This window comes from Physeter macrocephalus, chromosome 14 (genome assembly GCF_002837175.3).
Source record: "Physeter macrocephalus isolate SW-GA chromosome 14, ASM283717v5, whole genome shotgun sequence".
Lineage (NCBI taxonomy): Eukaryota > Metazoa > Chordata > Mammalia > Artiodactyla > Physeteridae > Physeter > Physeter macrocephalus.
Genome location: NC_041227.1, coordinates 120,977,604 through 121,000,813, shown reverse-complemented (window position 1 = coordinate 121,000,813; position 23,210 = coordinate 120,977,604). Strand labels below are relative to the sequence as shown.

Sequence of the window (23,210 nt, the reverse complement as noted above, 5' to 3'; positions counted from 1 at the left end):
AGCCGCTCCGTGGCATGTGGGATCTTCCCGGACTGGGGCACAAGCCCGTGTCCCCTGCATCGGCAGGCGGACTCTCAACCACTGTGCCACCAGGGAAGCCCTGCATTATGGTTTTGATTTGCATTTCCCTGATGGCTAATGACTGAATATCTTTTTATACACTTACTGGCCAGTTGTATATCTTCTTTGCAGAAATATCTATCCAGATCCTTTGCCCATTTCTTAATTGGGTTATTTACCTTTTATCATTGAATTACAGGAGTCCTTTATATATTCTGGGTACAAGACCCTTAGACATATGATTTGCAAACTCTGTGGGTTGTCTTTTCACATTCTTGATAGTACTGTTTGCACACAAAAGTTTGTAATTTTGATGAAGTCCAATTTACCTATTTTTTCTTTGGTTGCGTGTACTTTTGGTATCTTATCTTAGACGTCTTTACACCTAGCCCCAATTCACAGAGATTTACTCCTATATTTTATTTGAAGAGTTTCATAGTTTTAGCTCTTGCCTTAAGGTCCATGATCCATTTTGAGTTAATTTTTGTATATGGTATGAGGGAGGGGTCTGACCTCATTCTTTTGCATGTGGATGTCCAGTTGCTCCAGCACTATTTGTTGAAAAGACTATTCTTTCCCCCACTGAACTGTCTTGGCACTCTTGTCTGTATCCTTCCTAAAATTTATTTTTATATTGGATATATGGCTTTATATTTTTAAATTACTGTATGATAAACACTTTGAAATTCCACTTTTACATGTTTAAAAAGCTGACTCTGAGCTTGGAAAGGGGAAGCCTTGGGAAACCATTCTGCCAATTAAGATTTCCTGGTTTCTGTTTGATTCCTATTTGCTTTGTAGAGTTCTTATCTCCTGATAACACCAAACAGGATGTAGTATCTTATGATCCAGTTTGTAGGTAACAAGATAATTAGTGGAACTAGCAATAATGAAGACAGGACTCTCCAAACCTGGGGCAGCCTACATGACCTTTAAGTATTTCTGAAAACCTTCCATTGAAAAGGAGAGTGGCAGTGCCTGATGTGATCTGAACACCAGAGCCTCACACTTGGTGAACAAGCACAGCACTGCCTCACCAATGGTCCTCCCTCCCAGGCAGGCTGCTTCAGGGCATAAAGAACTAGTAGCCTCCCTGGCCTCACACCTTTGAGTAAATCCACAGGCTGCCCATGGGGTCTCCCTTCCTGAGGTACCAACACTAGGGGTAATACTATCCCACCTTTAGACACTTCTTAAAAGAGTTTCCTCATTTTCTTAATTGCTGTTTATATCTTCTCCTCAAACCAAGCAGACTACCTCAACAAGATGATCAAGCTCTGGGTCTCCTCAGCCAGCCTCATGGTCTCACTATTCTAGAGGTTAAGCTGCCTGAGAAGAGAGAAAATGGCGCCAAGATCACAGGGGTTTGGAGACTTCAGAGGCTGGTACAGTCTGTGTTTGTGAGATAAAGCGGAGTCACAAGGGCAAGTCAGGGCTCAGCGACCGATCACTAACCACTAAACATCTGGAGAACCAGGCCCTTCCTCCAAAATAGCAGTATTTTATAATTCAAATTTTGAGCTCCAAAGTGATTTCAGAATCCCCCGAACTTGTTTTTAATTATTATGGGTAAGAATAACTACCAAAAGTGTTCTAGCATTGTTTAATACAAATCTAGTCTATATTTACTAATTATCACTGGCTGTTTTTAACATTGGTTTGGCTCCTGAGCAACTGTGGCCCTACTCACCTCCTGACCCAGTTTAGCACTGGGCCACGTGTGAGAAAGGAGGCTAAGTGTATAGAAGGTTCCATTAGACCTGGAGCCCTCAGGGTGAGAGATGCTTTGAACATGGCCTGTAAGAAGCAGCAGCAGGGTGGGGCAAAGGCTGGTGCTGTGTCCCAAGCTCCTTGTATAGAAGAGGAGGGGGCATGCTACCCTGGGTAAGCGTCTGGGTGGTGCCGACACTGATGAAGTGACAGTGTAACATGAAGAGGTGTCAAAGGTTCCTTTGTGTCTCTGACCCCTTTCAGTTCCTCTTGGACTCATGACAGCAGAGGCAATATGAACCCAAAGAAATAACCTGGCCATCTTTGGCAGGAAGGATGAGCACTAATGACCATGTCCAAAAGGTCCACATTTGGCAAAATTGTGGGGAAACAGGCATTCTTATTACCAGTGGGAATGAACATTGGTGCAACCCTTATGGAGAGGCATTTGGCAATATCTAACAAAACTACACGTGAGTTTACATTCTGACATTCTCGTAAGATATCACCTTGAAGATATACCCCCAACAACACAAAAATACACATATACAAGGTTGTTCATTGCAGCATTGTTTGTAATTGAAAAATATTACAAACCACCCATACACCCATATAAGAGAATGAATATACTATGGAACATTCACACAATGGAGTCAGTCTTTGCAGTTGCTGAAAAACAAGAGGAAGGGGCGATATCTAAGAACTGATGTGGAGTGATTTCCAGAATGTACTGGTAAGTGAAGAAAGTGTGCAAAAGAGTATCCATGGAGTGCCACCCTTTGAGTAAGACAGGAGGGGAAATGAACCCAGAGAGGATGAGCCAGAGACTAATGAGACCGGTTCACTACTGGGGTGGGGGTGGGGGGATGGCATGGATGAATAGAAGGAATAGGGCGGGGGAGACGGCACTTTTCTGAATATGTCTTTGTACAGTTTTGGTTTTTGGAACCATGTTAAAGCTTCACAGGCACAGAAAAGAAAAGAAAATTAAAGAGGGGGTGGGGGAAGGTCCTCATTTGCTCAAATTACAGAATTAAAGAGAAATAAAACTAGTAGAGAACTATCTCCACTGAAAAGGAAAGCATGAAAAGTAATTAAAAGAGCATAGGAATAAATACTGTAGCAGACCTTATTTCTCAAAAATGGTGCAATGATACTTCCCATCCCAGATGCTCTTCTAAGAATTTGCTACTCCCTCAGCAAGAGGTGGAATCTATGCCCCTCTCCTTGAAGCTGGGAGGGCTTTTTGACTACTTTGACTAATGGAGCAGGAAGGAAGTGACATTATTTTACTTCTGAGATTAGGTCATAAAAAGCCCCCTTGGCTCTTTCTCTAGGGATGCTTTGCTTGAAACCCAGTCACCACAACTGAAGGAAGCCCAGGCCACATGGGGAAGAACCAAGGCCCACAGCCCCCAGCCCTAGCTAAGCTCCAAGCCACCGCCCAGCAACTACTTGCCAGCCATGCAAGTGCCATCTTGGAAGCAGGTCCTCCAGCCCCCAGTCCAGCCTCCCTAGCTGACACTGCGTGGAGCAGAGAGAAGGTTGCACTGGCCCGGTCAAATTACAAAATTGTGAGCAAAATAAATCACTGTTATTGTTTTAAGCCACCCCATTTGAGGCTATTTGTTACACAGCAATAGATAAGTAAAACATACACCTATACCTTATTCATGACTGTCTCTCCTACCAGACCACTCCTGAGAGCCAGGACGTGGCCCACACATGCTTCAGACAGGCCAAGTGGACATGAGAGCCCAGCACTAAAGCTCACGCACTTGCTTCAAAAGCCCCTCTTTCAAAGACAGTTATCTGTGTTCACACAATTCTGGCTCTCTGGTTGCCTAGCCCATGCAGATTAGAACCATTAAATTAGGGGTAGGGGTGGGAGATGAGGATAAGCACTCAAGGAAAGGGAACTAGAAGGACACACACTAACACCAGCCAACTGACAACTGACAGAAAATGCTGCAGAGTCTGTGGTCTGGGATGGTTCAGACGGGGGTGAAAGGCCTGACCTCAGTAGCCCTGCAGGACAACAGGCCTGAATTTCCATGTGTTGTACTGAGTCTTTAAATCACCAGGCAAAAGATTAAACCATCCCTGCCCGCTCTGCCTAAGGGGGACAGAAAGTACAATGTGGTTTTTAAAGACCTTCATCAGACTTAACTTAGAAGATGAAAAGAAGGTTCTGGTGTTTAAAGGGGTTAAGTGCTAAGTGCCTGGAAGAAAGGTTTGTACCAGAGACACCCCCACTCGACCCCAGCGACAGCAGCACAAGGTTGAGGGGCCAGGCTCTGTGCCAGCAGGACCTCCCAGGCCCTCCTGGGGCTTCCACAGACCCCAGTGATTACACAATACAACAGGCACATGTAACACATATTGAGGAAGCGATGTTCTATAACTCTTTTTTAAAAAGCAAGCATTTATTTATTAGATCCTTTTCTTCTTACATCACACAATTCTCCTCCTGATTTTCCTGAGTCTAATGAGAATCCAGACAGCTGACAGCCCAGGCAGAAAGGGAATTACAGGGAGTGGGACTCAGTGGTGGTAAACAGGACATTTCCAGAGCAGTTTTCTATTACCCCGCTCTAGCTTAGAGGGAAGTCTACTTCCACTCTAGCTGGTAACTTAGGTCAGAGGGGGAGGCGGTGGGTCAGAGGCCAGCAAAGGCATATGGTCTTTTTTGACCCTGACAAAGTAGGCTGGATGAAGGTTCTGGGGCCTCTTCCACACTGAAGAGGGTCAACAGAATCACTAAAGCCTGAAAGCACAAAGAGGAAGGCACCAAATGCTTCCCGTTAACAGAAATACAGTCACTATAAGAGGTCAAACACTTTAGTAACTGAACATGGAAGAAACAGGCTTTGAGCTCCACGGGCGGGAGGCTGTGCCTCAGAACCTGAGGGGGCTTAGCGGCTGGAGGCCTCAGGTCAAGCACAGTCTGAGAATGACCCACTGAGACGGCAGTCCTGGCAGCCAAAGGGCCTCGGAGTCTCAGATCAGGTTTTGTGCACTCCATCACTTAGCAACTGTGACATTAAGCTACTTAACTTCTGTGAAGTTTGGTTTCTCCATCTATAAAATGGAGAGAATACCACCTGGTTTGCAAGACTGTTCAAGGGATCAGAGTAAATTCTATTACAGTGTCTAACAGAGTCTGACATATGGCAGCTTATATTAGTTATCTTATCACAAATGATCTTGAGTCAATGTCCAGCTTGTTACATTTTGCAAATAATGCATATGGTAAACCTTCAAAAGCCCTGGACACAGCTGAGGAGTCTGAGAATTTGAGAATACAATGGTTATTGAGGAATCAGACCTCTATTGCTAATGATTCTGTGGATTTCCCTACTGATGGCCCAGTTGCTCAGGTCAAAAGCTAGGGGTAATCTCTGACTCCTTTGGTTCTCCCCATGCCACATGGAATTCATCTGCAAATCCAGACAGCTTCCCTCCAACAGTATCCCCAAGACCGCCACTTCTCACCAACTGCTATGACCACCTCAGTCTAGCCCCATGCTCTGCTGCCACGATCACCTCCCACCGCCCCTTCCTCCTACTGCCCCTTCTCCAGTCTCCACATGACTTTTTAAACTCAAGTCAGATCAACATTAGCCCCTGCTCAAAACCCTACCAGGGCCTCCCATGATCTGACCGGACAAGGAATTGATCTGACGAGGCCCTGCCTCTGTCCCTTGCTCACTGTCACCTACACTGACCTCACCACAGTTCCCTGAATACTCCAACCACAGGCCTGCTTCAGGGCCTTTGTACTTTCTGGTCCCTGCACCTGGAATGCTCCTCTCACACAGATCGCCAGGGCTCACTTCCTGACTTTGGTCAGGTCTCTGCCCAAATGTCACGACCTCAAAGAGGCTGCCCTCGACCACAATCTAAAACAGCAGTTCTGGCCACTTTCCATCCTCCCTTATTTGTCTTTTTTTTTTTTTTTTTTTTTTTTTGCTATACGCGGGCCTCTCCTGTTGCGGAGCACAGGCTCCAGATGCGCAGGCTCAGCGGCCACGGCTCACACAAGCCTAGTCGCTCCGCGGCATGTGGGATCTTCCCGGACCGGGGCATGAACCCGCGTCCCCTGCATCGGCAGGCAGACTCCCAACCACTGCACCACCAGGGAAGCCCTATTTGTCTTTATTTTAATGCTTATTGGCACCTGATGTTTGCTGCTTGCTGTCTCCTTGACTAGAGCCCAAGCTCCCTAAGAGCACAGCCCTCATCTGTCTGGTTCAGCACTGTGTCCCCAATGCCTAGAACAGGGCCTGGTACAAAAGAGGCGCTCAAAGGGCTTATGTATGACGAAACGAATCTAAAAGCAAAAAAGCTACCCCCAGGCAGCCAGCTTTACCTTCTTCCCAGCTGTGGGGCTGCTCTCCGCACTCTGCGTTGGGCTCCTTTGGGGGCTTCGGTTTTCTTGGGGGACACACCTGGCCATGTACACACCATAGTCCAGAAGCATCTTCTGCCGTACACTGCCCGCTAGCTCCTTCTGCTTCGGCTGGGGCATGATCTCCTCCACGCTGCCTTTGCTGCTGCTGCGGCTGTGGGTCAGGTGCCCCGAGGGACTGTTGTGTCTGCTGTGTGAGGGCAAAACCCCTGGAGCAAAGAAGTGATGGCTGTTAACACAGATGAGGAAAACGACGGCCAAGGAAATGGAACACAGAGCAAACTCCACTGGGTTCAGTCGAAAAGCAGCTAAAATGCTATAAATGACTATTTTTAAAATACATAATTATAAGGTTATTTCCCACCCTGAAAGACACCTTCCATTGTAATGATAGATAACTTTGTAGAACAGTTTTTATTCTTCTTCAAGACAGTTCAGAGGAATGGGAGCCATGATACATATCTGGTAGGTACCTTTTTCTTTTTTTCTGGTGCTCTCTTGGGGTCAGATGAAGGACTGACACACCCCAAGGGGCACACAGAAAGTGGGCAGAAAGCCAACTGGAATTGCTGTAAGCTGTGAATGGACAAACATCTTTCATTCATTCATTCAACACATTTTTCTTCTTTTTTTTTTTGCGGTATGCAGGCCTCTCCCTGTCGTGGCCTCTCCCGTTGCGGAGCACAGGCTCCGGACGCGCAGGCTCAGCGGCCATGGCCCACGGGCCCAGCCGCTCCGCGGCATGTGGGATCTTCCCGGACCGGGGCACAAACCCGTGTCCCCTGCATTGGCAGGCGGACTCTCAACCACTGCGCCACCAGGGAAGCCCATTCAACACATTTTTCATTGAGCACTTTCTCTGGGCCAACACCACATTAGAAAGAATAATAAGACATACACAATCCCTGCCCTTGAACTCGGGCACCTAGGCAAATAAATCACAATTTTCTGTAATAAGCACTGTAACTGAAGCACGACTAAAGGACTTTCAGGCAGAAGGAACAGGGTGAGGCCCTCTGCCCAAGAGCTGAGAGGCGCTTCCTCCAGCAGTGACTTTCACAGGTAGTGACCTCTGGACTGCCCCTTGAAGAAATAGTTGGCATTTTCCCGGTCTAGGTGGGGGAAGAGCATTCCAGGTAGAGGAAACAGCATACGCAAAAAGCAATGACAGGGCACAGTATGTCTGGAGGACGGAGAGAGATTCAGTGCTGTTCCAAGCAAAGTACATGGGACAGAGGGATAGGAAATGAGCAGAGGCACAGGGTAATAGATGCAAATGCAGTGAGTCAGGAGGCCAAGGATTCTGTGCTTCGATGGCAATCTCAGGCGTGGAGGCCGTGTCGAAGGCCAGGAGCTTGAGAGCATAAGCTGCCTTCTCACTGGCCTTCTTACTATAACTAGGGCTCTCCTGCTGCTGCTTCTCTCAGAGGAGCCACAGTACATAAACATAAATATTGATATAATCCTTAAGGAACCAGCAGAGGCAAAAAAAACATACATCTGCAAATGGTTCCATCACTGGTTAAATGATTCAGTACAAAGTATTGCAGTGAGCAGCCTAGAAGGCAAATTATCCATGAATACACCTTAGGTGGCAGATAGTCATCAATTCAGGGTGGTCTTCCTCTCTTCCTACCTGGGACTCTCTCTTGATTCTCCCACAGGCCCTTTAAAAATACATAAGCATTTAGCACACATGTCATTACCTGGTTTACTTCCAGAGACACCAGGTGGCTTCTTGGTTTCCAACTTCAGCTTAGATGCCAGAATAAATCTCCTAAACCACTCCTCTTTTTCTCGGCCAGTTCTCCCAAAGAGATAGAGTATCTGATCTCGCTGGCCAGATCGTGTTCCCTCCTGAGGGTGGGTTGGCTTCTTAGGGTCCTCGCCTCCCAACTCCCTCTCAGCTGGTGGCTTTTCTTCAGAAGTCTCTTTATCAGTCTGGGCCTTAGACATAAAGTCATCTTGTCGACCAAGCTCGATACAAATGGGGTACTTTTTATTCCAGATTCGCTTTCGAGCCAAACTTTTAGGCACAAGATAAATCTACAGAGAAAGGGAAAGGATTTACACACTAAATTAAGAATTGGCTACACTGTACATTACTACTGTGCAGAGCACAAATGCAAACTTCATAGTATTTTTTTTTTTTTTTTTTTTTTTGCGGTACGTGGGCCTCTCACTGTTGTGGCCTCTCCCGTTGCGGAGCACAGGCTCCGGACGCGCAGGCTCAGCGGACATGCAGGCTCAGCAGCCATGGCTCATGGACCTAGCCGCTCCACGGCATGTGGGATCTTCCCGGACCGGGGCACGAACCCGTGTCCCCTGCATCGGCAGGCGGACTCTCAACCACTGTGCCACCAGGGAAGCCCCTTCATAGTATTTTTGACTAAAATGATGAATGTGAGAGAATTACCACCTGTCCATAACATGACTATAGAAACTAGAATTTTTAGAAATGACTTATTCTTCAAAATAATTCCAGAAAGTAGATATTCAAGAATTTTGCAAGAGTTACAAATATCTACAATTTTCAGGTAACAGTAGCAGAATAATTATTTAATGGATTATCATCAACTAAGTTTGGATATCAACTGAGTTTAATGATCCTGGGCCAAACCTAAGCTGGGGGGAAAAAAAAGAATTTATCAAATTAGATCCTGATGGGAAGCTCAAGTTTATCAACCACAAGTTAAGAATGAATTTGTCAAAAAACTATTTTAAATAATTCTGCCATTTTGGAGAAACTCAAAGATCACTCACAAGATTTATAAGAAAAGAGAACCTATAGCTTTTTGGAATAACAAATAATTTACATTTCTCAAAAGCAGAAGTATACTTTTATCAAAATGTGGTTATTTTGCATAATTTTCCATAATTATCACATTTACAGAGCTCGCATTAGTTATTAGCCTAGCACCACCACACGTGGCTTTTGTTTGACCAAAAAAATTAATTCTCAAAGTCAGAAGAGTGTATGATGCCTTTGCTTCTCAGAGTGTGGTCTGTGGACCAGCAGCATGGATATCACCTGGGAGCTCATAAAAATGCAGACTCTCAGGCCCTACTCATAGCTGCTGAATCAGATTTTGTACTTTGAAAGATGCTCAGGTGATTCATATGCACATTAATGTCTGAGAGGCACTGCTCTAAATTACACTAATACTTTAAACACACAACCTTTTAAGGGGAAAAATTACAGTAAAGCGTCCAAGATTCCAAATGCTTTCATTCATCTAAGCTTCCAAATTAGTTGGGCTCACCTTGCTGTCAGACAGGTCGTAGATTTTCTGGCTGATGTAGGTCACCTCTGGCTTTGTTTCATTGTAGCTTGCCCTCCTGGATATATTTTTATTGGGCTTTGAAAGCCTTAAAGTCCCACCCTCAAGTCGAACAAAGACTGAATGTGTCAAAGTCGCATGGTAAGTTTCTGGATCATAGTTGTAAATCTCATTCATCCATCCCTGATGGAGAAAAACTTCCTTTAGTAAAATCAGAATAAACAGACATCTGATTCAATATGAAAATGACGACCACGCTGGTATTCCAGGTACTGAAACCAAATTTGACTACAATGCAAGTATTAACTTAATGATGACAAGAGGTTGCTGAGACAAGTCACTTAGCTTGAAGGATAATTGGTGCTGAGGAGTGATTTGGTATGTTTTTGTTAACTAAAAACCTGGATTTAGGGGGAGAATGACAATGTCCATTTTCCTAAATAATTAAAGGTTCTTTTCTTTAAAGCTGACAAGCAAATCAGGAAACTCAAAAGTTTAGTTCATGTAAACAGAAGAAGTCTCTTGGCCTGACCTCCTCTGGGGACAAGTAATCCCACCCAGTCTGGCCTTCTTAATTAAGCAGACACAGCCTCTTCTCAGCCCACCTGCAAACAATCTTTGAAATTTCACAGACCATATTAACTCACGTTACCATACCACTCCCCATTTCTATCTCAGTGAAATCACATAGTAAAGCAGATGATCGAGACTTAGGCATTAAATAAATCACAGATATGATCAATGGTATGTCAAAATTCAAAGATATATAGAAACTTAAGTGAATAAAGTCGTGTTCCAGGTTCCCCCCCACCCATTAATATAAGTTTAAAAATCAGCGTATGAGTACAGAGAGCAAACATGTTGAAGGTATGAACAACACACAAAACCCTTACACACAACAAAACAGTGCTAAAGCTAGTCTCATAACTGTAATCAGTTTTCATCATTTAACACTCTGCCAGCCCCACAGTACTTTTTCAGATGATATGGGTGGCCCAGATCTCTTTAAAAGAGGTTCTCTAGAGAATTTTAATTACTGTGTTCCCACTCCCCTCATTTTATGTCTTTGAAATGAGCAGAGAAATGCTGAAGATCACTACAGTAGAGTTGGGATGGTCATTCTTTTCAAGGAATAGCCATTTCCACGGTGAGTATTTTGAGTCTCACACTAAAATCTTGAATTGAGAGCCTCGGCAAGTGAGGGATGCTCAAAATTCTCTTTTATTCATTCATCCATTCATCCAAACATGCAGTGAATCTCTCTCTGTGCCAAGCAGTGTGTCAGGAGTTGATACAAAGATTTAAAAAAGAACAGCATTTTCTCCACACCCTCTCCAGCATTTATTGTTTGTAGATTTTTTGATGACGGCCATTCTGACCGGTGTGAGGTGATACCTCATTGTAGTTTTGATTTGCGTTTCTCTAATGATTACAGATGTTGAGCATGGAGGTTCCTTAAAAAACTAAAAATAGAACTACCATATGACCCAGCAATCCCACTACTGGGCATATATTCTGAGAAAACCATAATTCAAAAAGAGACATGTACCACAATGTTCACTGCAGCACTATTAACAATAGCCAGTACATGGAAGCAACAAAAAAGGTTCTGATGAACCTAGGGGCAGGACAGGAATAAAGACGCAGACATAGAGGATGGACTTGAGGACACTGGGAGGGGGAAGGGCGAAGCTGGGACAAAGTGAGACAGTGGTGTGGACATATATACACTATCAAATGTAAAACAGATAGCTAGTGGGAAGCAGCTGCATAGCACAGGGAGATCAGCTCGGTGCTCTGCGACCACCTAGAGGGGTAGGATAGGGAGGGTGGGAGGGAGATGCAAGAGGGAGGGGATATGTATACATATAGCTGATACACTTTGTTATATAGCAGAAACTAACACAACATTGTAAAGCAATTATACTCTAATAAAGATGTTTAAAAACAACAACAACAACAACATTCTTGACCCAAGGGTACTCCCAAAACAGTAGAGAAGAACTAGTCTTCATTTCACCATCCTATGACCCCACTAGAGTAACTATAAAAAAGAAGTCCCCACAAAGAATATCCTGAGTGTGTTATTGGAAATAAAAATGGACAAACATACTTCTTTATCATTGGGGGTATGCGTGTGTGTGTGTGAAATTTATGAGCCAATTATATGGGTTTATACACCTCAGTAGATCTTTTGCATGAGCTAGGAATATCTCACCCTCCTCCCAATGAGTCATTGCATCTATTAAAAAATGTTGGATGAGTAAGCAGTGGCCATGGGAAGAGAGTGTAATCTAGGTGTTTGTAAAGAAACAGCAATGATCAAAGCAATGAAGCAAAAAAGGGGACAAGCGACACAGAGCACAGTGAGGCCTGAAGTGGACTGAACTGTCGGAGCATCAGTTTGGGTGGGCTTATTTTGCTAAGTATAGAACTAAGCACGATTCTTGGTTCACAGTTTTTTCCTTTTCTTTAGTCTGTTGTTATGGTGAAGTACATTCATTGATTTTTGAATGTTGAACAGTTCACATTCTTGGGAAGATTATGCATGGGTCATGATGTGCTGAAGCTGGACTATACCAGCTCATGAGAGCTGATTCTACACATCTTTTCCCAACTCCACATTCAGTGACCATATGTTGGTAACTTGCAACTGGCCATGGTGGGAGATTTACACCATGGAAATCAGTACAAAGAGGGCTCCCCCCACCAACCGGAAAGCCAGTTTACCAGCACAACACTATTATTATCCTTTTTATACATTGCTGAATTTGTTTTGCTAGTGCTTTGTTCATTTGTCCAAGTGCATGAGGGAAGTTGGTCTATAGTCTTTTTGCAATATCTTTTGGTATTATCTAGCCTCATAAAATGAGTTGGGAAGTGTTCCTTCTATTTTCTGGAGGAGTTTGTGTAGAATTAATATTTCTTCCTTAAACGTTTGGTAAATTTGCCATGGAAGCCATGTGGGTCCAGAGTTTTCTTTGTAGAATGGTTTTAAACTATGAATTCAATTTCTTTAGTTACTATTGGACTATTCAGGTTATCTATTTCTTCTTGAGTGGGCTTTGATAGTTTATCTTATAAGGAAATTGTCTGTTTCATCTAAGTTATCCAGCTTCTGGGCATAATGTTGTTGTAATATTTCCCTATTATTCTTTTAATGTCTGTAGAGTCTGTAGTGACGTCCTCTCTTTCACTCCTGATATTGGTAATATTTTTTCTTTTCTAATATAATCATTTATTGCTATTAATTTCTCTCTAAGCACTGTATCAGCTGCAATTTTTGATTTGCTGTATTTTCAATTTTATTCAATTGAAAATATTTTCTACTTTCCCTTGTGACTATCTTTGGACCCACGGCTAATCAGAAGTGTGTTTAATTTCCAAATATTTGTGAATTTTCCAGACATCTTTCGGGTATTGTTTTCTAGTTTACTTCCATTATAGTCAGAGAACTTGCTTTGTATAATTTCAGTTCTTTTCAACTTGTTAAAGTTTGTTTTATGGCCCAGAATATCGTCTATCTGGGGAATGTTCCACGTACACTAAAAAAAATATGCATTCTGCTGTTGTTGGGTAGAGTTTTCTATAAATGTATTTATTTGTCTTTTTAAACACAAACATTTTTCGCTTAAGATCTCCTGACATATAATCCACAGTTCTCTTTTTATCCAATTTGGTTGCAGAAAGTACTTTCTTACATATAACAGGTTTACTAGGCTTAAAGTTCTAAAGGCAACTAGATTAATAGAGAACTTGAAGCAGATCTGATTTTTCTAGGCTGCTTCAGAGCCATGCTCAAGGCCAGGTTGAGTTTACATGCAGTGCTACTAAAACTAAGAAGAATCCATGGAGGGAGGGAAGGAGGGACTGGTGCTTAAGAAGTTCTAACGGTCAAGGAACAACTATGAAATTAAAATAGCAACTTGCTATCAGTGTCCTTTATAAGCCATTTGGCCATATGGTCCCCACCTGGGATTGCTCTTTTGAGTCATTTCACTCTGAATGTATACCTCCTGGCTAGAGTAGAGGCTACTTGAGGATACAGAATATGTGTGATACATTTGTGGGTCCATCACAACATCTTAGCTGAGATGCTCAACCTTTATTTAATGACTTTTGAATTATGATAATCATAATTTGATATGACAAACATTTCTGCAATAATATCTCCATATAAAATATTTTTCATTAGTTCCACTATGTGAGATTATAGTAGACATATAAAAAAGGCAATAGAACTAACATGGTTCTGGAATTTTGGACAAAATTCCCAGCATTACAGTTATCATCCAGTCACCACCAGACTAGAAAGGCTGAAGGGAAAAAAAGACAAGCATTATACTATGAAGTTACTCTTAAATAATAAGACAGCCTCTGAGAAACAGTAATTTTTAGAGAATTTCTCCTTTTCGAAACTCTTGAGACTGGACAGATTAATTATTTGATTTATGAATAAGAGAAATTTAGGAATAAAAGATTGTTTCTCTCCAATTGCTTTCATTTTTTCTTTCCTAAGTCAGAAAATGCAGAGTTATTCAGGGAAGCACTCACTATCCAATGGAAATACAACATGAGCCATAAATGTGCATCATGAAAATATGTAGTTTTAAATTGTCTAGTAGCCACACTAAAAAAGAAAAAAGCAGGTGAACTTAATTTTAACAATGTATTTTATTTAACCCAATATATCCAAATTATCATTTCAACATGTAATAAATATTAAAAATTATTAATAAGATTTCACATTCTTTGTTTTGTACTGTCTTCAAAATCCATTATGTATTCTACACTTAGAGCATATCTCAGTTCATACTAGCTACACTTCACTGCTCAATGGCCAAATGTGGCTGGTGTCCACTCTACTAGACAGCCCATGCCCAATTCTTGGGTTCCAGCTTTTCAGACCTAGACACTGGGCTCAACCAGAACGGTCAAAACCGTCCTCTTTCCTCTTACTGACACTTCCATACATGCAGGTTTATGCAGTGTTAGTAAGTGCTTTACCTAATTGAATGAGAAGATAATCTAAACCTGTCTCCAGGTGAAATATTCTATTTTAGAAATTCAAAACCCCTTTAAAAAGCTAACATCAAATATTAAAAACTCAGGAAGAACAAAAGTAATCTAGGTAAAAGGCTAAAGTTTTTTAAACTCTTATAGTTCTATAAGACCATTAAAAGATACTCAACTTGTGAACAAACTTACATAACACTTTTAGCTTATTCCTTTGATTTTTAGTAGAAAAAAGACAAGACACAGGCACGCGTGTTGGGACACAAGCCCTGCATCAGCTCATCCGTTTACAGGCTTGCTCAGGTGAAGAGCCATCACTCTGCACTAGTCTAACAAACAGCTAGCTGCTCAGTTTTTGTTCCTCATCAAATTCTTACATCTGGTTAACAAGAGCAACTGTTTCCAAGTGCTTCAGGGACTGGTTTTTAGCCACATAGCCAGGCTCTTGACCCAGCAGCCTGAGCTACCACCTGAGCCCTCTACAGAGTTCTCACTGGGCCACAGCCTGTGTCCGCCCGCGTGGCCACAGTTCTGAGATGAGATGTGGCTGTCCTTCTTTGCTGACGGCTCTGACAGGGACAGGTCACCCTCTACCACGGGCCAAGCTGCAAGAACACTAGAACAGCCTGATTCCCAGGAATATGGAGAAGAGTTTCAAGTCCCCCACAGCTCAACACCACAGGACCCTGCCTGCCCCACTAGAGGAGACAGTGGTGAGAGGCAGGGGTAGGCCTAGGAAGAGAATCCAGGAGCTGCTTTTCCTTGGGAAAGCCCAAGGGGCGGCAAACTCCCTTCTTCCAGTTGGGATTGGAGCTGGCTTGACCCTCCTCCTCCCAACCCCCAACCTTTCACAATCACCTGTGGCTGAGCTCCAAACACAAAGGCACCTGTGGGTTCTCCTTCCCTTTTATCTTCACATTTCCTCCTTCCTGCGGTACCATTTTCTTTGTGTTAAAAATCTATCAGAGGCTAAAGTCCACAGCTGCCAAAACCAAATAAATACAACTCACAAATCAGGATTTGAACTGCACATCTATTGTGAACAATCATTTGTCAGCTTCAGTGAGTCTGGATCCTTGATCTTACTTGATTACATGAAAGGCTGCTGGTCCAAACACAGGCACTGAAACCAACCCACATCCATTAGCAGAACTGCAAAGAGTCTGACACAATTAGGTTCCAATCCTGGCTTGACCACTTACCGCCTAGTTGGATGATGCTTAGCCTCAGACCCTTGGTTTTCTCACCTGTAAAAGGGTCCTGCACACCTTACTTCCCAGCTTCATGCCTCCCTGGTCCCCACCTCCTACTCTGCTCAAGCCATAATGACTTTCTCCACGCTAACAGTACCTTATTGAGGTAGTCTGCATATAGAAAAGGAACAAATCTTATGCATATGATTTTTAAAATACTGATATTAATATTCGTTATAATAGCAGGCATTTAAGCTCACATTATGATCCTGGCTCTCACATGCATTATCTCCTTTACTTCTGCCAATTCCCTAAGAATTTGCAGGTGAGGAAAGCGGTGAGCGAGGTTAAGAGATTTGCTTAGACAGGGGTTAAAAAAAAAAAAAAAGTGGTCTGTGGAGCGGCAAATCTGGGACTTAAACCAAGTCTGCCTCACCACGAGGTCCAGGCTCCTACCCTACTTCCACAGCACAGCCCCACCTTTAGTCTGGCTAACTCCTGGTCATCCCTCAGGTCATGGCAAAGATGACGCTTCTCCTAGGAAGCTTCCCTGATTACCTAGGCTCAGTTCTCTGTTACCTTCCTCCTATCACTGTATTCATTAACTGCCTGGTTTACTTAACTACAAACTCCACGAGACAATCACAGTTGTAACAAATGTTTGTCAACTGAATACATAAATGTAGCCTAATTCAGAGGGTGGCTGTGAGGATTAAATAAAATCTGTAAAGCACAAGTAAGTAGGACAGACTGGTGTGCTCATCACAGCCTGTAGGTATTGTGGCTGCACAGGTGGAGAGAAGCAAAGAAATGAGCTGAGATCCTACTAAGTGCAGGGAGCTGTAGGGCTTATTTGAAATAGAAGACTTGGTCCCTGTTCCCGAAGAGAAAAACCAAATTATTATTGCACCAAAGAGCACAGAACAGGGACTGACCTCGTGGTGCAGTGGTTAAGAATCTGCCTGCCAATGCAAGGGACACAGGTTCGAGCCCTGGTCCCGGAAGATCCCACATGCCACGGAGCAACTAAGCTCATGTGCCACAACTACTGAGCCTGCGGTCTAGAGCCCGCGAGCCACAATGACTGAGACTGTGCTCTAGAGCCCCCGAGCCACAACTACTGAGCCCGCATGCTACAACTACTGAGTCCACGCACCGCAACTACTGAAGCCCGCACGCCTAGAGCCCGTGCTCTGCAACAAAGAGAAGCCACCGCAATGAGAAGCCCGCGCACCGCAACGAAGAGTAGCCCCCGCTCGCTGCAACTAGAGAAAGCCCCAACGCAGCCAAAAATTTAAAAAATTTTTTTAAAAAAAAGGAGCACAGAACAAGAAAAGAAGTAACCTCAGAAAGACAATGAAAAGTAAAAATTGTTAAAGCTTTTCAGGACAGAAACTGAATTAGCCACTTCTTATCTATAGAGGAGAGGGCAGTGTTCTGACTAGAGCCCAGGTGTCCTGACACCCACGTAGGGTTCTTTCTGGAACATTACTAGCTTTGATAGGAAACCCGCAGAGAATCACAAGAGCTGCTACTTAACCCACATTGTCAGGCATCCAGGATGCAGACTGGCCACTGGGAGGCTCAGGCCAACAGGTGGCCAGGCACAACTGCTCTCCGAGTTCCCTGTTCTGCCCCCTAATGCACCCCTACTGACTCAAATCCAGGTTGCCCTTGCAGGAAGCAATTACCCAGTGCAAACCTTGATTGCTTTTGTTTTTTTTTTTTTTTTTTGTGGCCGCGCCATGCGGCATGTGGGATCTTAGTCCCCCGACCAGGGATCCAACCTGCAGCCCCTACAGCAGAAGCATGGAGTCTTAACCACTGGACCACTAGGGAAGTCCCCTGACTGTCTTTGGCTACTACCAATCAGCTAAATTTTACCTGGGGCTTGACCTACTCCCTGGGTTAAGCTGCACATGGAATTTCCACAACTAAGCAGCCAAATATCCAATCTGTGAGCAGTGCAGCAACTCCAAGGCCTTCATCGTGTTCCCCAAATAGTGACCAACTGTCCACTGTGCAGCTGTTCTAAAAGTCTTCACCCTGGGGCTTCCCTAGTGGCGCAGTGGTTGGGAGTCCGCCTGCCGATGCAGGGGACACGGGTTCGTGCCCCGGTCCGGGAGGATCCCATGTGCCGTGGAGCGGCTGGCCCCCTGAGCCATGGCCGCTGAGCCTGCACGTCCGGAGCCTGTGCTCCGCAACGGGAGAGGCCGCAGCAGAGGGAGGCCCGCGTACCGCAATGGTGAGAGGCCTGCGTACCGCAAAAAAAAAAAAAAAAAAAAGTCTTCACCCTGAATTCCTTACCAAGTAAGATCTTTCTCCAACTTTGTTTTGTTATGTGGGTGGGTCTAAAGAGGTACAGATACAGTTAGCAACTCATTCCATCTCAACAACTCAACTAAAGAACTCAGAGATGCTCTCAACCCACACTAGAGCGTCTCAGACAAGCCTTGTTTCTTTCTGACGCTGGAACTGTCAAAACAGAGACAGTGCCCGCCGCTGGGGGACAATGACCACAGTCAGCTGGGCTGCAGCTGTCTGGCCCACAGACTGGTCCTGTGATCCCAGTTGTAAAAGGTCAGGGGTTTCTCTTCAATTCTCCACTGGATTTAGAAGCCATGTCTGGCTGAAAGTACAAACCACAATCTATAAAGGGACTCGTTTAATACTTGGAAAGATTAAAAGCTACAATTAACCTTTTGCAAAATAATAAAGTCTGGAAGAACAATTATTGTGCTCACTTTCAGTTACAGTGCCAATCAGGAGGTCAAGGCCAATGCTCTCTTCGTCAGCTTGATGCTGAGCTGACCAGAGAAACGCGCCATCCCTCTGGCCTGAGGACGCAATGGGGATTTCTCTATCTTCAGTGCGTGGGGTGCCTGGGCTGACACCATCCTGTCACGTGGCTGTGCTGGCCTCAAGGCCCCTGCCACTCAGATCCCCTGCATCATTCCCTCATCTAGTCTATCAGGGAAGGAGCAAATCCTAAACATAAGAACAGAGCCAGGACCCAAGGTCCCTTGCTGCTGAAAAACAACTCTGAAAAATCACACAAAAATGTGATTACTTTTCTTTTGTCCCCCAAACTAAAACATAAGCAGGGCTTTCTCTTTGCCAGGCTCAAACCTTTTTTGATGTGTTAATGGTTTAGAACCGGAGTCATCAGTCAAAACATAATATCACAGTTCATGGACTTAGAGAATACGGCAGGAACAGTCTACTAAACTTTACAGAACTTTAGATGCTAATTTGATTTTACCCATGAAAGACAGACCTATAGACAGAACTCACATTATGAATGATAGCCTCAAGCAAACAGTCAACATTCAAAATAAATGCTGCTTGAAGACAGTATCTTAAAAAAAAAAAAAGTCCATTAAAGGAGGGAAGCGCCAGCATCAATACTATCAATACTATCCATATCCTCCAACTGCCTGCTCCAAGGTCACCTTAACAGTAGTGTCACACTGGAGTCAGGGCTTAAGCCACAGTCTCTGCCTGGGAAAATGGTCTTTATCCTAGTTTTTCCTATCCTTCAGGGCAGCACCTTGTAAATTCAGGTATGTGACTTGGCAGACAGTGGTAGAGGTAGGAGATAACAAGCATGTAAATTAGACAGAAAAACAACATCATATCAGATGAACCAATAAAATAATCGAGGTCTGAGTTATGTGAATACACAATAAACATTAAATCACATTAACAAGTGTTGAAATTATAAAATAGATCAGCAAGCAAATAAATTAGTAGATCAGCTTTAGATCACATATCCTGTCAGTTAAATTTTTTTGAGTATATACTCAGAATGTAGACATTCACTTATAAATTATATACATGTTCTAATATAATACAGCTTTTATAAAAATTAAAAAATAGAAATAAAGGGCAAAAAAATGAAATAATTAGCCTTCTCACTAACTTTTAGTTATGGCTTTCTGACAGCTTTGTACTATCTTCAACTGACACATCGAGGCTCAATATATATACTTAGGGTGAGGCTCACTGTTAATGATAAGGGATGTAAATCCATATTTCAAACAGTCTTCTTGATAATTTCCAAGGATTTTGACCAATGGTCAACATATGGTCATCTGTATGTTAAATATTAGCAAGGCTTATTTACGTTCTTATAGATAAAAAGAGTAAAAATATATTCAAAAAGAAACTTTAATATTTTCTTCTTGGATCGTGCCTTCAGCAACCCATTTTGGAGACCACTGAAAGGAGAAACAGAATGAATCAGAGAGTTCACAAGAGCCGCTGGGGCATCAACACGACAACATGCTCATGCCCTGGGGCCATCTTGCTTACAATCTCCTTGTCTTTGGGGGGATGGCAAACTAAAGGCTAATTATTGCACAATAAGAACAATCTTCGATGGATTTTGTATCTTCTTTATACGTTACATATAAAATTTAGAAGTGAAAAGGTATATAGCATTGATATTTTTTCATGATTAATACCTTACTTTTCAAAAAAAACATGATTTGAGAAATCTCAGACCCACAGTGCTCACAGTCTCTCTCTTCACTCCATAGATGACACCTGGAACAAAACCAGAAAGGATGGTCCTCCAATGGCTAGCTGGAATTCAGGATGCATTTTCCCAAGGAAATGATGCTACAAACTGTAGTTACCTATATAGGTGGACCAGAATTACGGTTCAGCCATGCCATAAGTTAATAGGTTAAGAGGAAAACTGGCAAAATGTTGATAATTGTTGAAACTGGGTATTGGATACATGGGGATTCATTATACTTTTCTCTCTACTTTTGTGTATACTTGAAATCTCCTACAATAAAACATTAAGAAATAAAAGATGAAAAAAATCATGCTGGGGCCGCCTGACATCCTTACCACTGTTCCTGTGTAATTCAGGAAGCATCTTCCCCATAGTTGCTTCTCCAACCAACTCAAAACATGGGGTACCTGCTTGCAAGTGAGAGTGTCTGCACTGAAACACCTCACCCGACAAACTCCCTTAAGCAACAAGGGGCACTGGGAAATAGCCATGATTATAAATGCCAAACATAGAAACTTAAGTGACCCATTAGAGGGGCAGGATATTTTCAGTTAAGTACAACGTGGAAAGAAATACTTTTTTTTATTTCTTGTACTCGTTGTATTAAGGATTATAAGAGACCAAAAAAGAGCAACCTTTTTTGGCTGTATGCAGTGTGTCTCTTTCGGCTGTATGTAATGAGGCTGTTTTTGCCTTAAAGTTTGCTCACTCTAATTTCTGAAAAGAAAGAATTGCATGAAATTGAGATTAAATTTACAAGTTAAGAATTTCTCCTCAAAATTGATAATGTTCTCCCTAAAAAGTATTCTTTTATATGTCAAAACCACAGCCTGTATTTAGGGAATGCAATTATTATAAAAACCTATCCCTCTATTAAATATCTAAATATGACATGACCTAAGGAAAAAAGGTTCTCCAAAATTAATCTGTTAGTTTTGCAATGGTGTAAATGTAACATCAGTCAACCTTCTAGGCCATAACTTTCAAAAAGAGACACATCATCACTCCTGAAACCAAAACCCTACTGCTGTGTTCTGCAGGTGGTTTATAAGTCTGAGATAAAGAATTTACTCATGAATATAATTCACAATTACATGTCATACACTCAGACATAAACCCAAGAACCTTTTGAAATCTTCAGGAAGCTTCTCATTATAGACATGTGGAAACTTAGTGTGCAAGAATGGCACTGAATTAAATACAATCGTGCCTCGGCATCCAAGGGGGCCTGGTTCCAAGACCCCCGCAGATACCAAAATGCACAGATGCTCAAGTCCCTCATATAAAATGGTGTAGTATCTGCATATAACCTATGCACACCCCTCCCCCATATACTTTATTACTTTTTAAATATTTATTTATTTATTTATTTTGGCTGCGCCGGGCCTTAGTTGCGGCACGCGGGATCTTCGTTGCAGCATGCATGCGGGATGTAGTTCCCCAACCAGGGAGCAAACCCGGGCTCCCTGCATTGACAGCATGCAGTCTACCCACTGGACCAGCAAAGTGCCCCCACCTCATATACTTTAAATCATCTCTAGATTACCTATAACACCTAAGACAGTGTAAATGCTATGTAAATGGTTGTAAATACAATGTAAACGCTATGCAAATAGTTGCCAGCATGCAGCAAATTCAAGTTTTGCTTTTTGAAACTTTCTGGAATTTTTTTCCAAATATTTTTGATCCGCAGTTAGCTGCGTACAGGGACAGGGAACCTGAGGATATGGAGACTGACTGTATACTCCTGGTCATGTGACAAGTACATTCTTGGAAAAGAAAGAGCATTGGAAAAGAAACTTGCTTAAGAACACTCAGCAAGGCAAACATCCCAAGTGCAATATACTGACTCTAGATGCCTCATTCTCCCATTCTTTCCCAGGGCCCCTAGTTCAGGGTATCTAGCTAGTCACCCAAAGTAACATCCCCGGAAGGTTACCACCTAGGGGTGTTGCTCACAATGCCGCCCTTGGACTCAGTGGCACACACAAGGCCCTGCCAGGAGCTAACTTACCCAGACCCCCATGCTGTAAGTCCCACTAGCTTCTCCTAACATTCTGGTCTTCCCTCGGCTTTCATACATTCACTTGTCACTTTATTATGAATGCAGGTGGCAACATCTTTCTCCTAATTGCTGCTTTGTATTAGCTATGAATTCCCATCATTAAGAACAAGCAGGCTTTGGAGAAGGTTCTGAGAGTTATTCTGTGGACTTTGTGACACCTCTTTGGCACAGAGGCTTCGACAGCTTCTATTCCTGACAGTAGAGCTGCTGATTGGTGGGGTTAGGGGGGAGGTGGTAGGGTACCATGAAGCCTAACCAACCCCACAGCAGTCTTTGAGAAGAGTTACTACTTGACTACAAAGTAGTCTTTTTGGCTCACCAGTCCACACACTCATCACTGCTGCAGTGTCATTTGTAAACACAAATGTCTACAGTATGGATGGAATAATAAAATCACCTGGATAAAGTACAGAAAAGCTTTACTTTTCTCCCCCCTTTCCTTGTCATGTGAAGGCACATCAAAAAAAAACAAAAAACAAAACTGCAACGCTCCTTGAATTGTTTATGAAGCCAGTAAAGGAACCAGACTCTCAGTCCAGGCTGCAAGGACTGCCTGGGCCCATCGATGAGAACTTATATGGTTCAGAGGTTTAAAACCACATGGTCTCCTAAAACAGTCCCAAGCACCAAGCTCCCCGCCTGACTGCTTCATGGGCTTCCAGATGTAGTCTACTTAGGGCAGGAAGTATGCAGGATCAAGGGGCTAGGCCTCTGTACTAGAGAGTTTTATCACAGAGTGAGGTTTTACAGCCTCCTATATCAGTGAATGTTTAAAATTTTTTTCCATACCTGCCCTCAAGAATTGCATCATGGGCTTCCCTGGTGGTGCAGTGGTTAAGAATCCGCCTGCCAATGCAGGAGACATGGGTTCAAGCCCTGGTCCGGGAAGACCCCACATGCCGTGGAGCAACTAAGCCCGTGCGCCACAACTACTGAACCTGCACTCTAG

The 23,210-nt window shown here is 43.2% G+C and overlaps 1 protein-coding gene across 3 annotated transcripts in view; it reads right to left on the bottom strand.

Moving 5' to 3' along the window:
- The window catches only part of TEX2 (testis expressed 2), a 60,751-nt gene that overhangs the window by 32,476 nt on the left and 5,065 nt on the right, over nucleotides 1–23,210 (bottom strand). For all 3 annotated transcript variants that reach the window (XM_028499827.2, XM_028499828.2, XM_028499829.2), the window contains exons 2-4: nucleotides 9,445–9,645; nucleotides 7,888–8,227; nucleotides 6,143–6,390 (exon numbers count right to left, since the gene is read on the bottom strand). In XM_028499827.2, coding sequence (XP_028355628.1) covers nucleotides 6,143–6,390; nucleotides 7,888–8,227; nucleotides 9,445–9,645 — 789 coding nt within the window. The remainder of the gene's footprint in view (nucleotides 1–6,142; nucleotides 6,391–7,887; nucleotides 8,228–9,444; nucleotides 9,646–23,210) is intronic.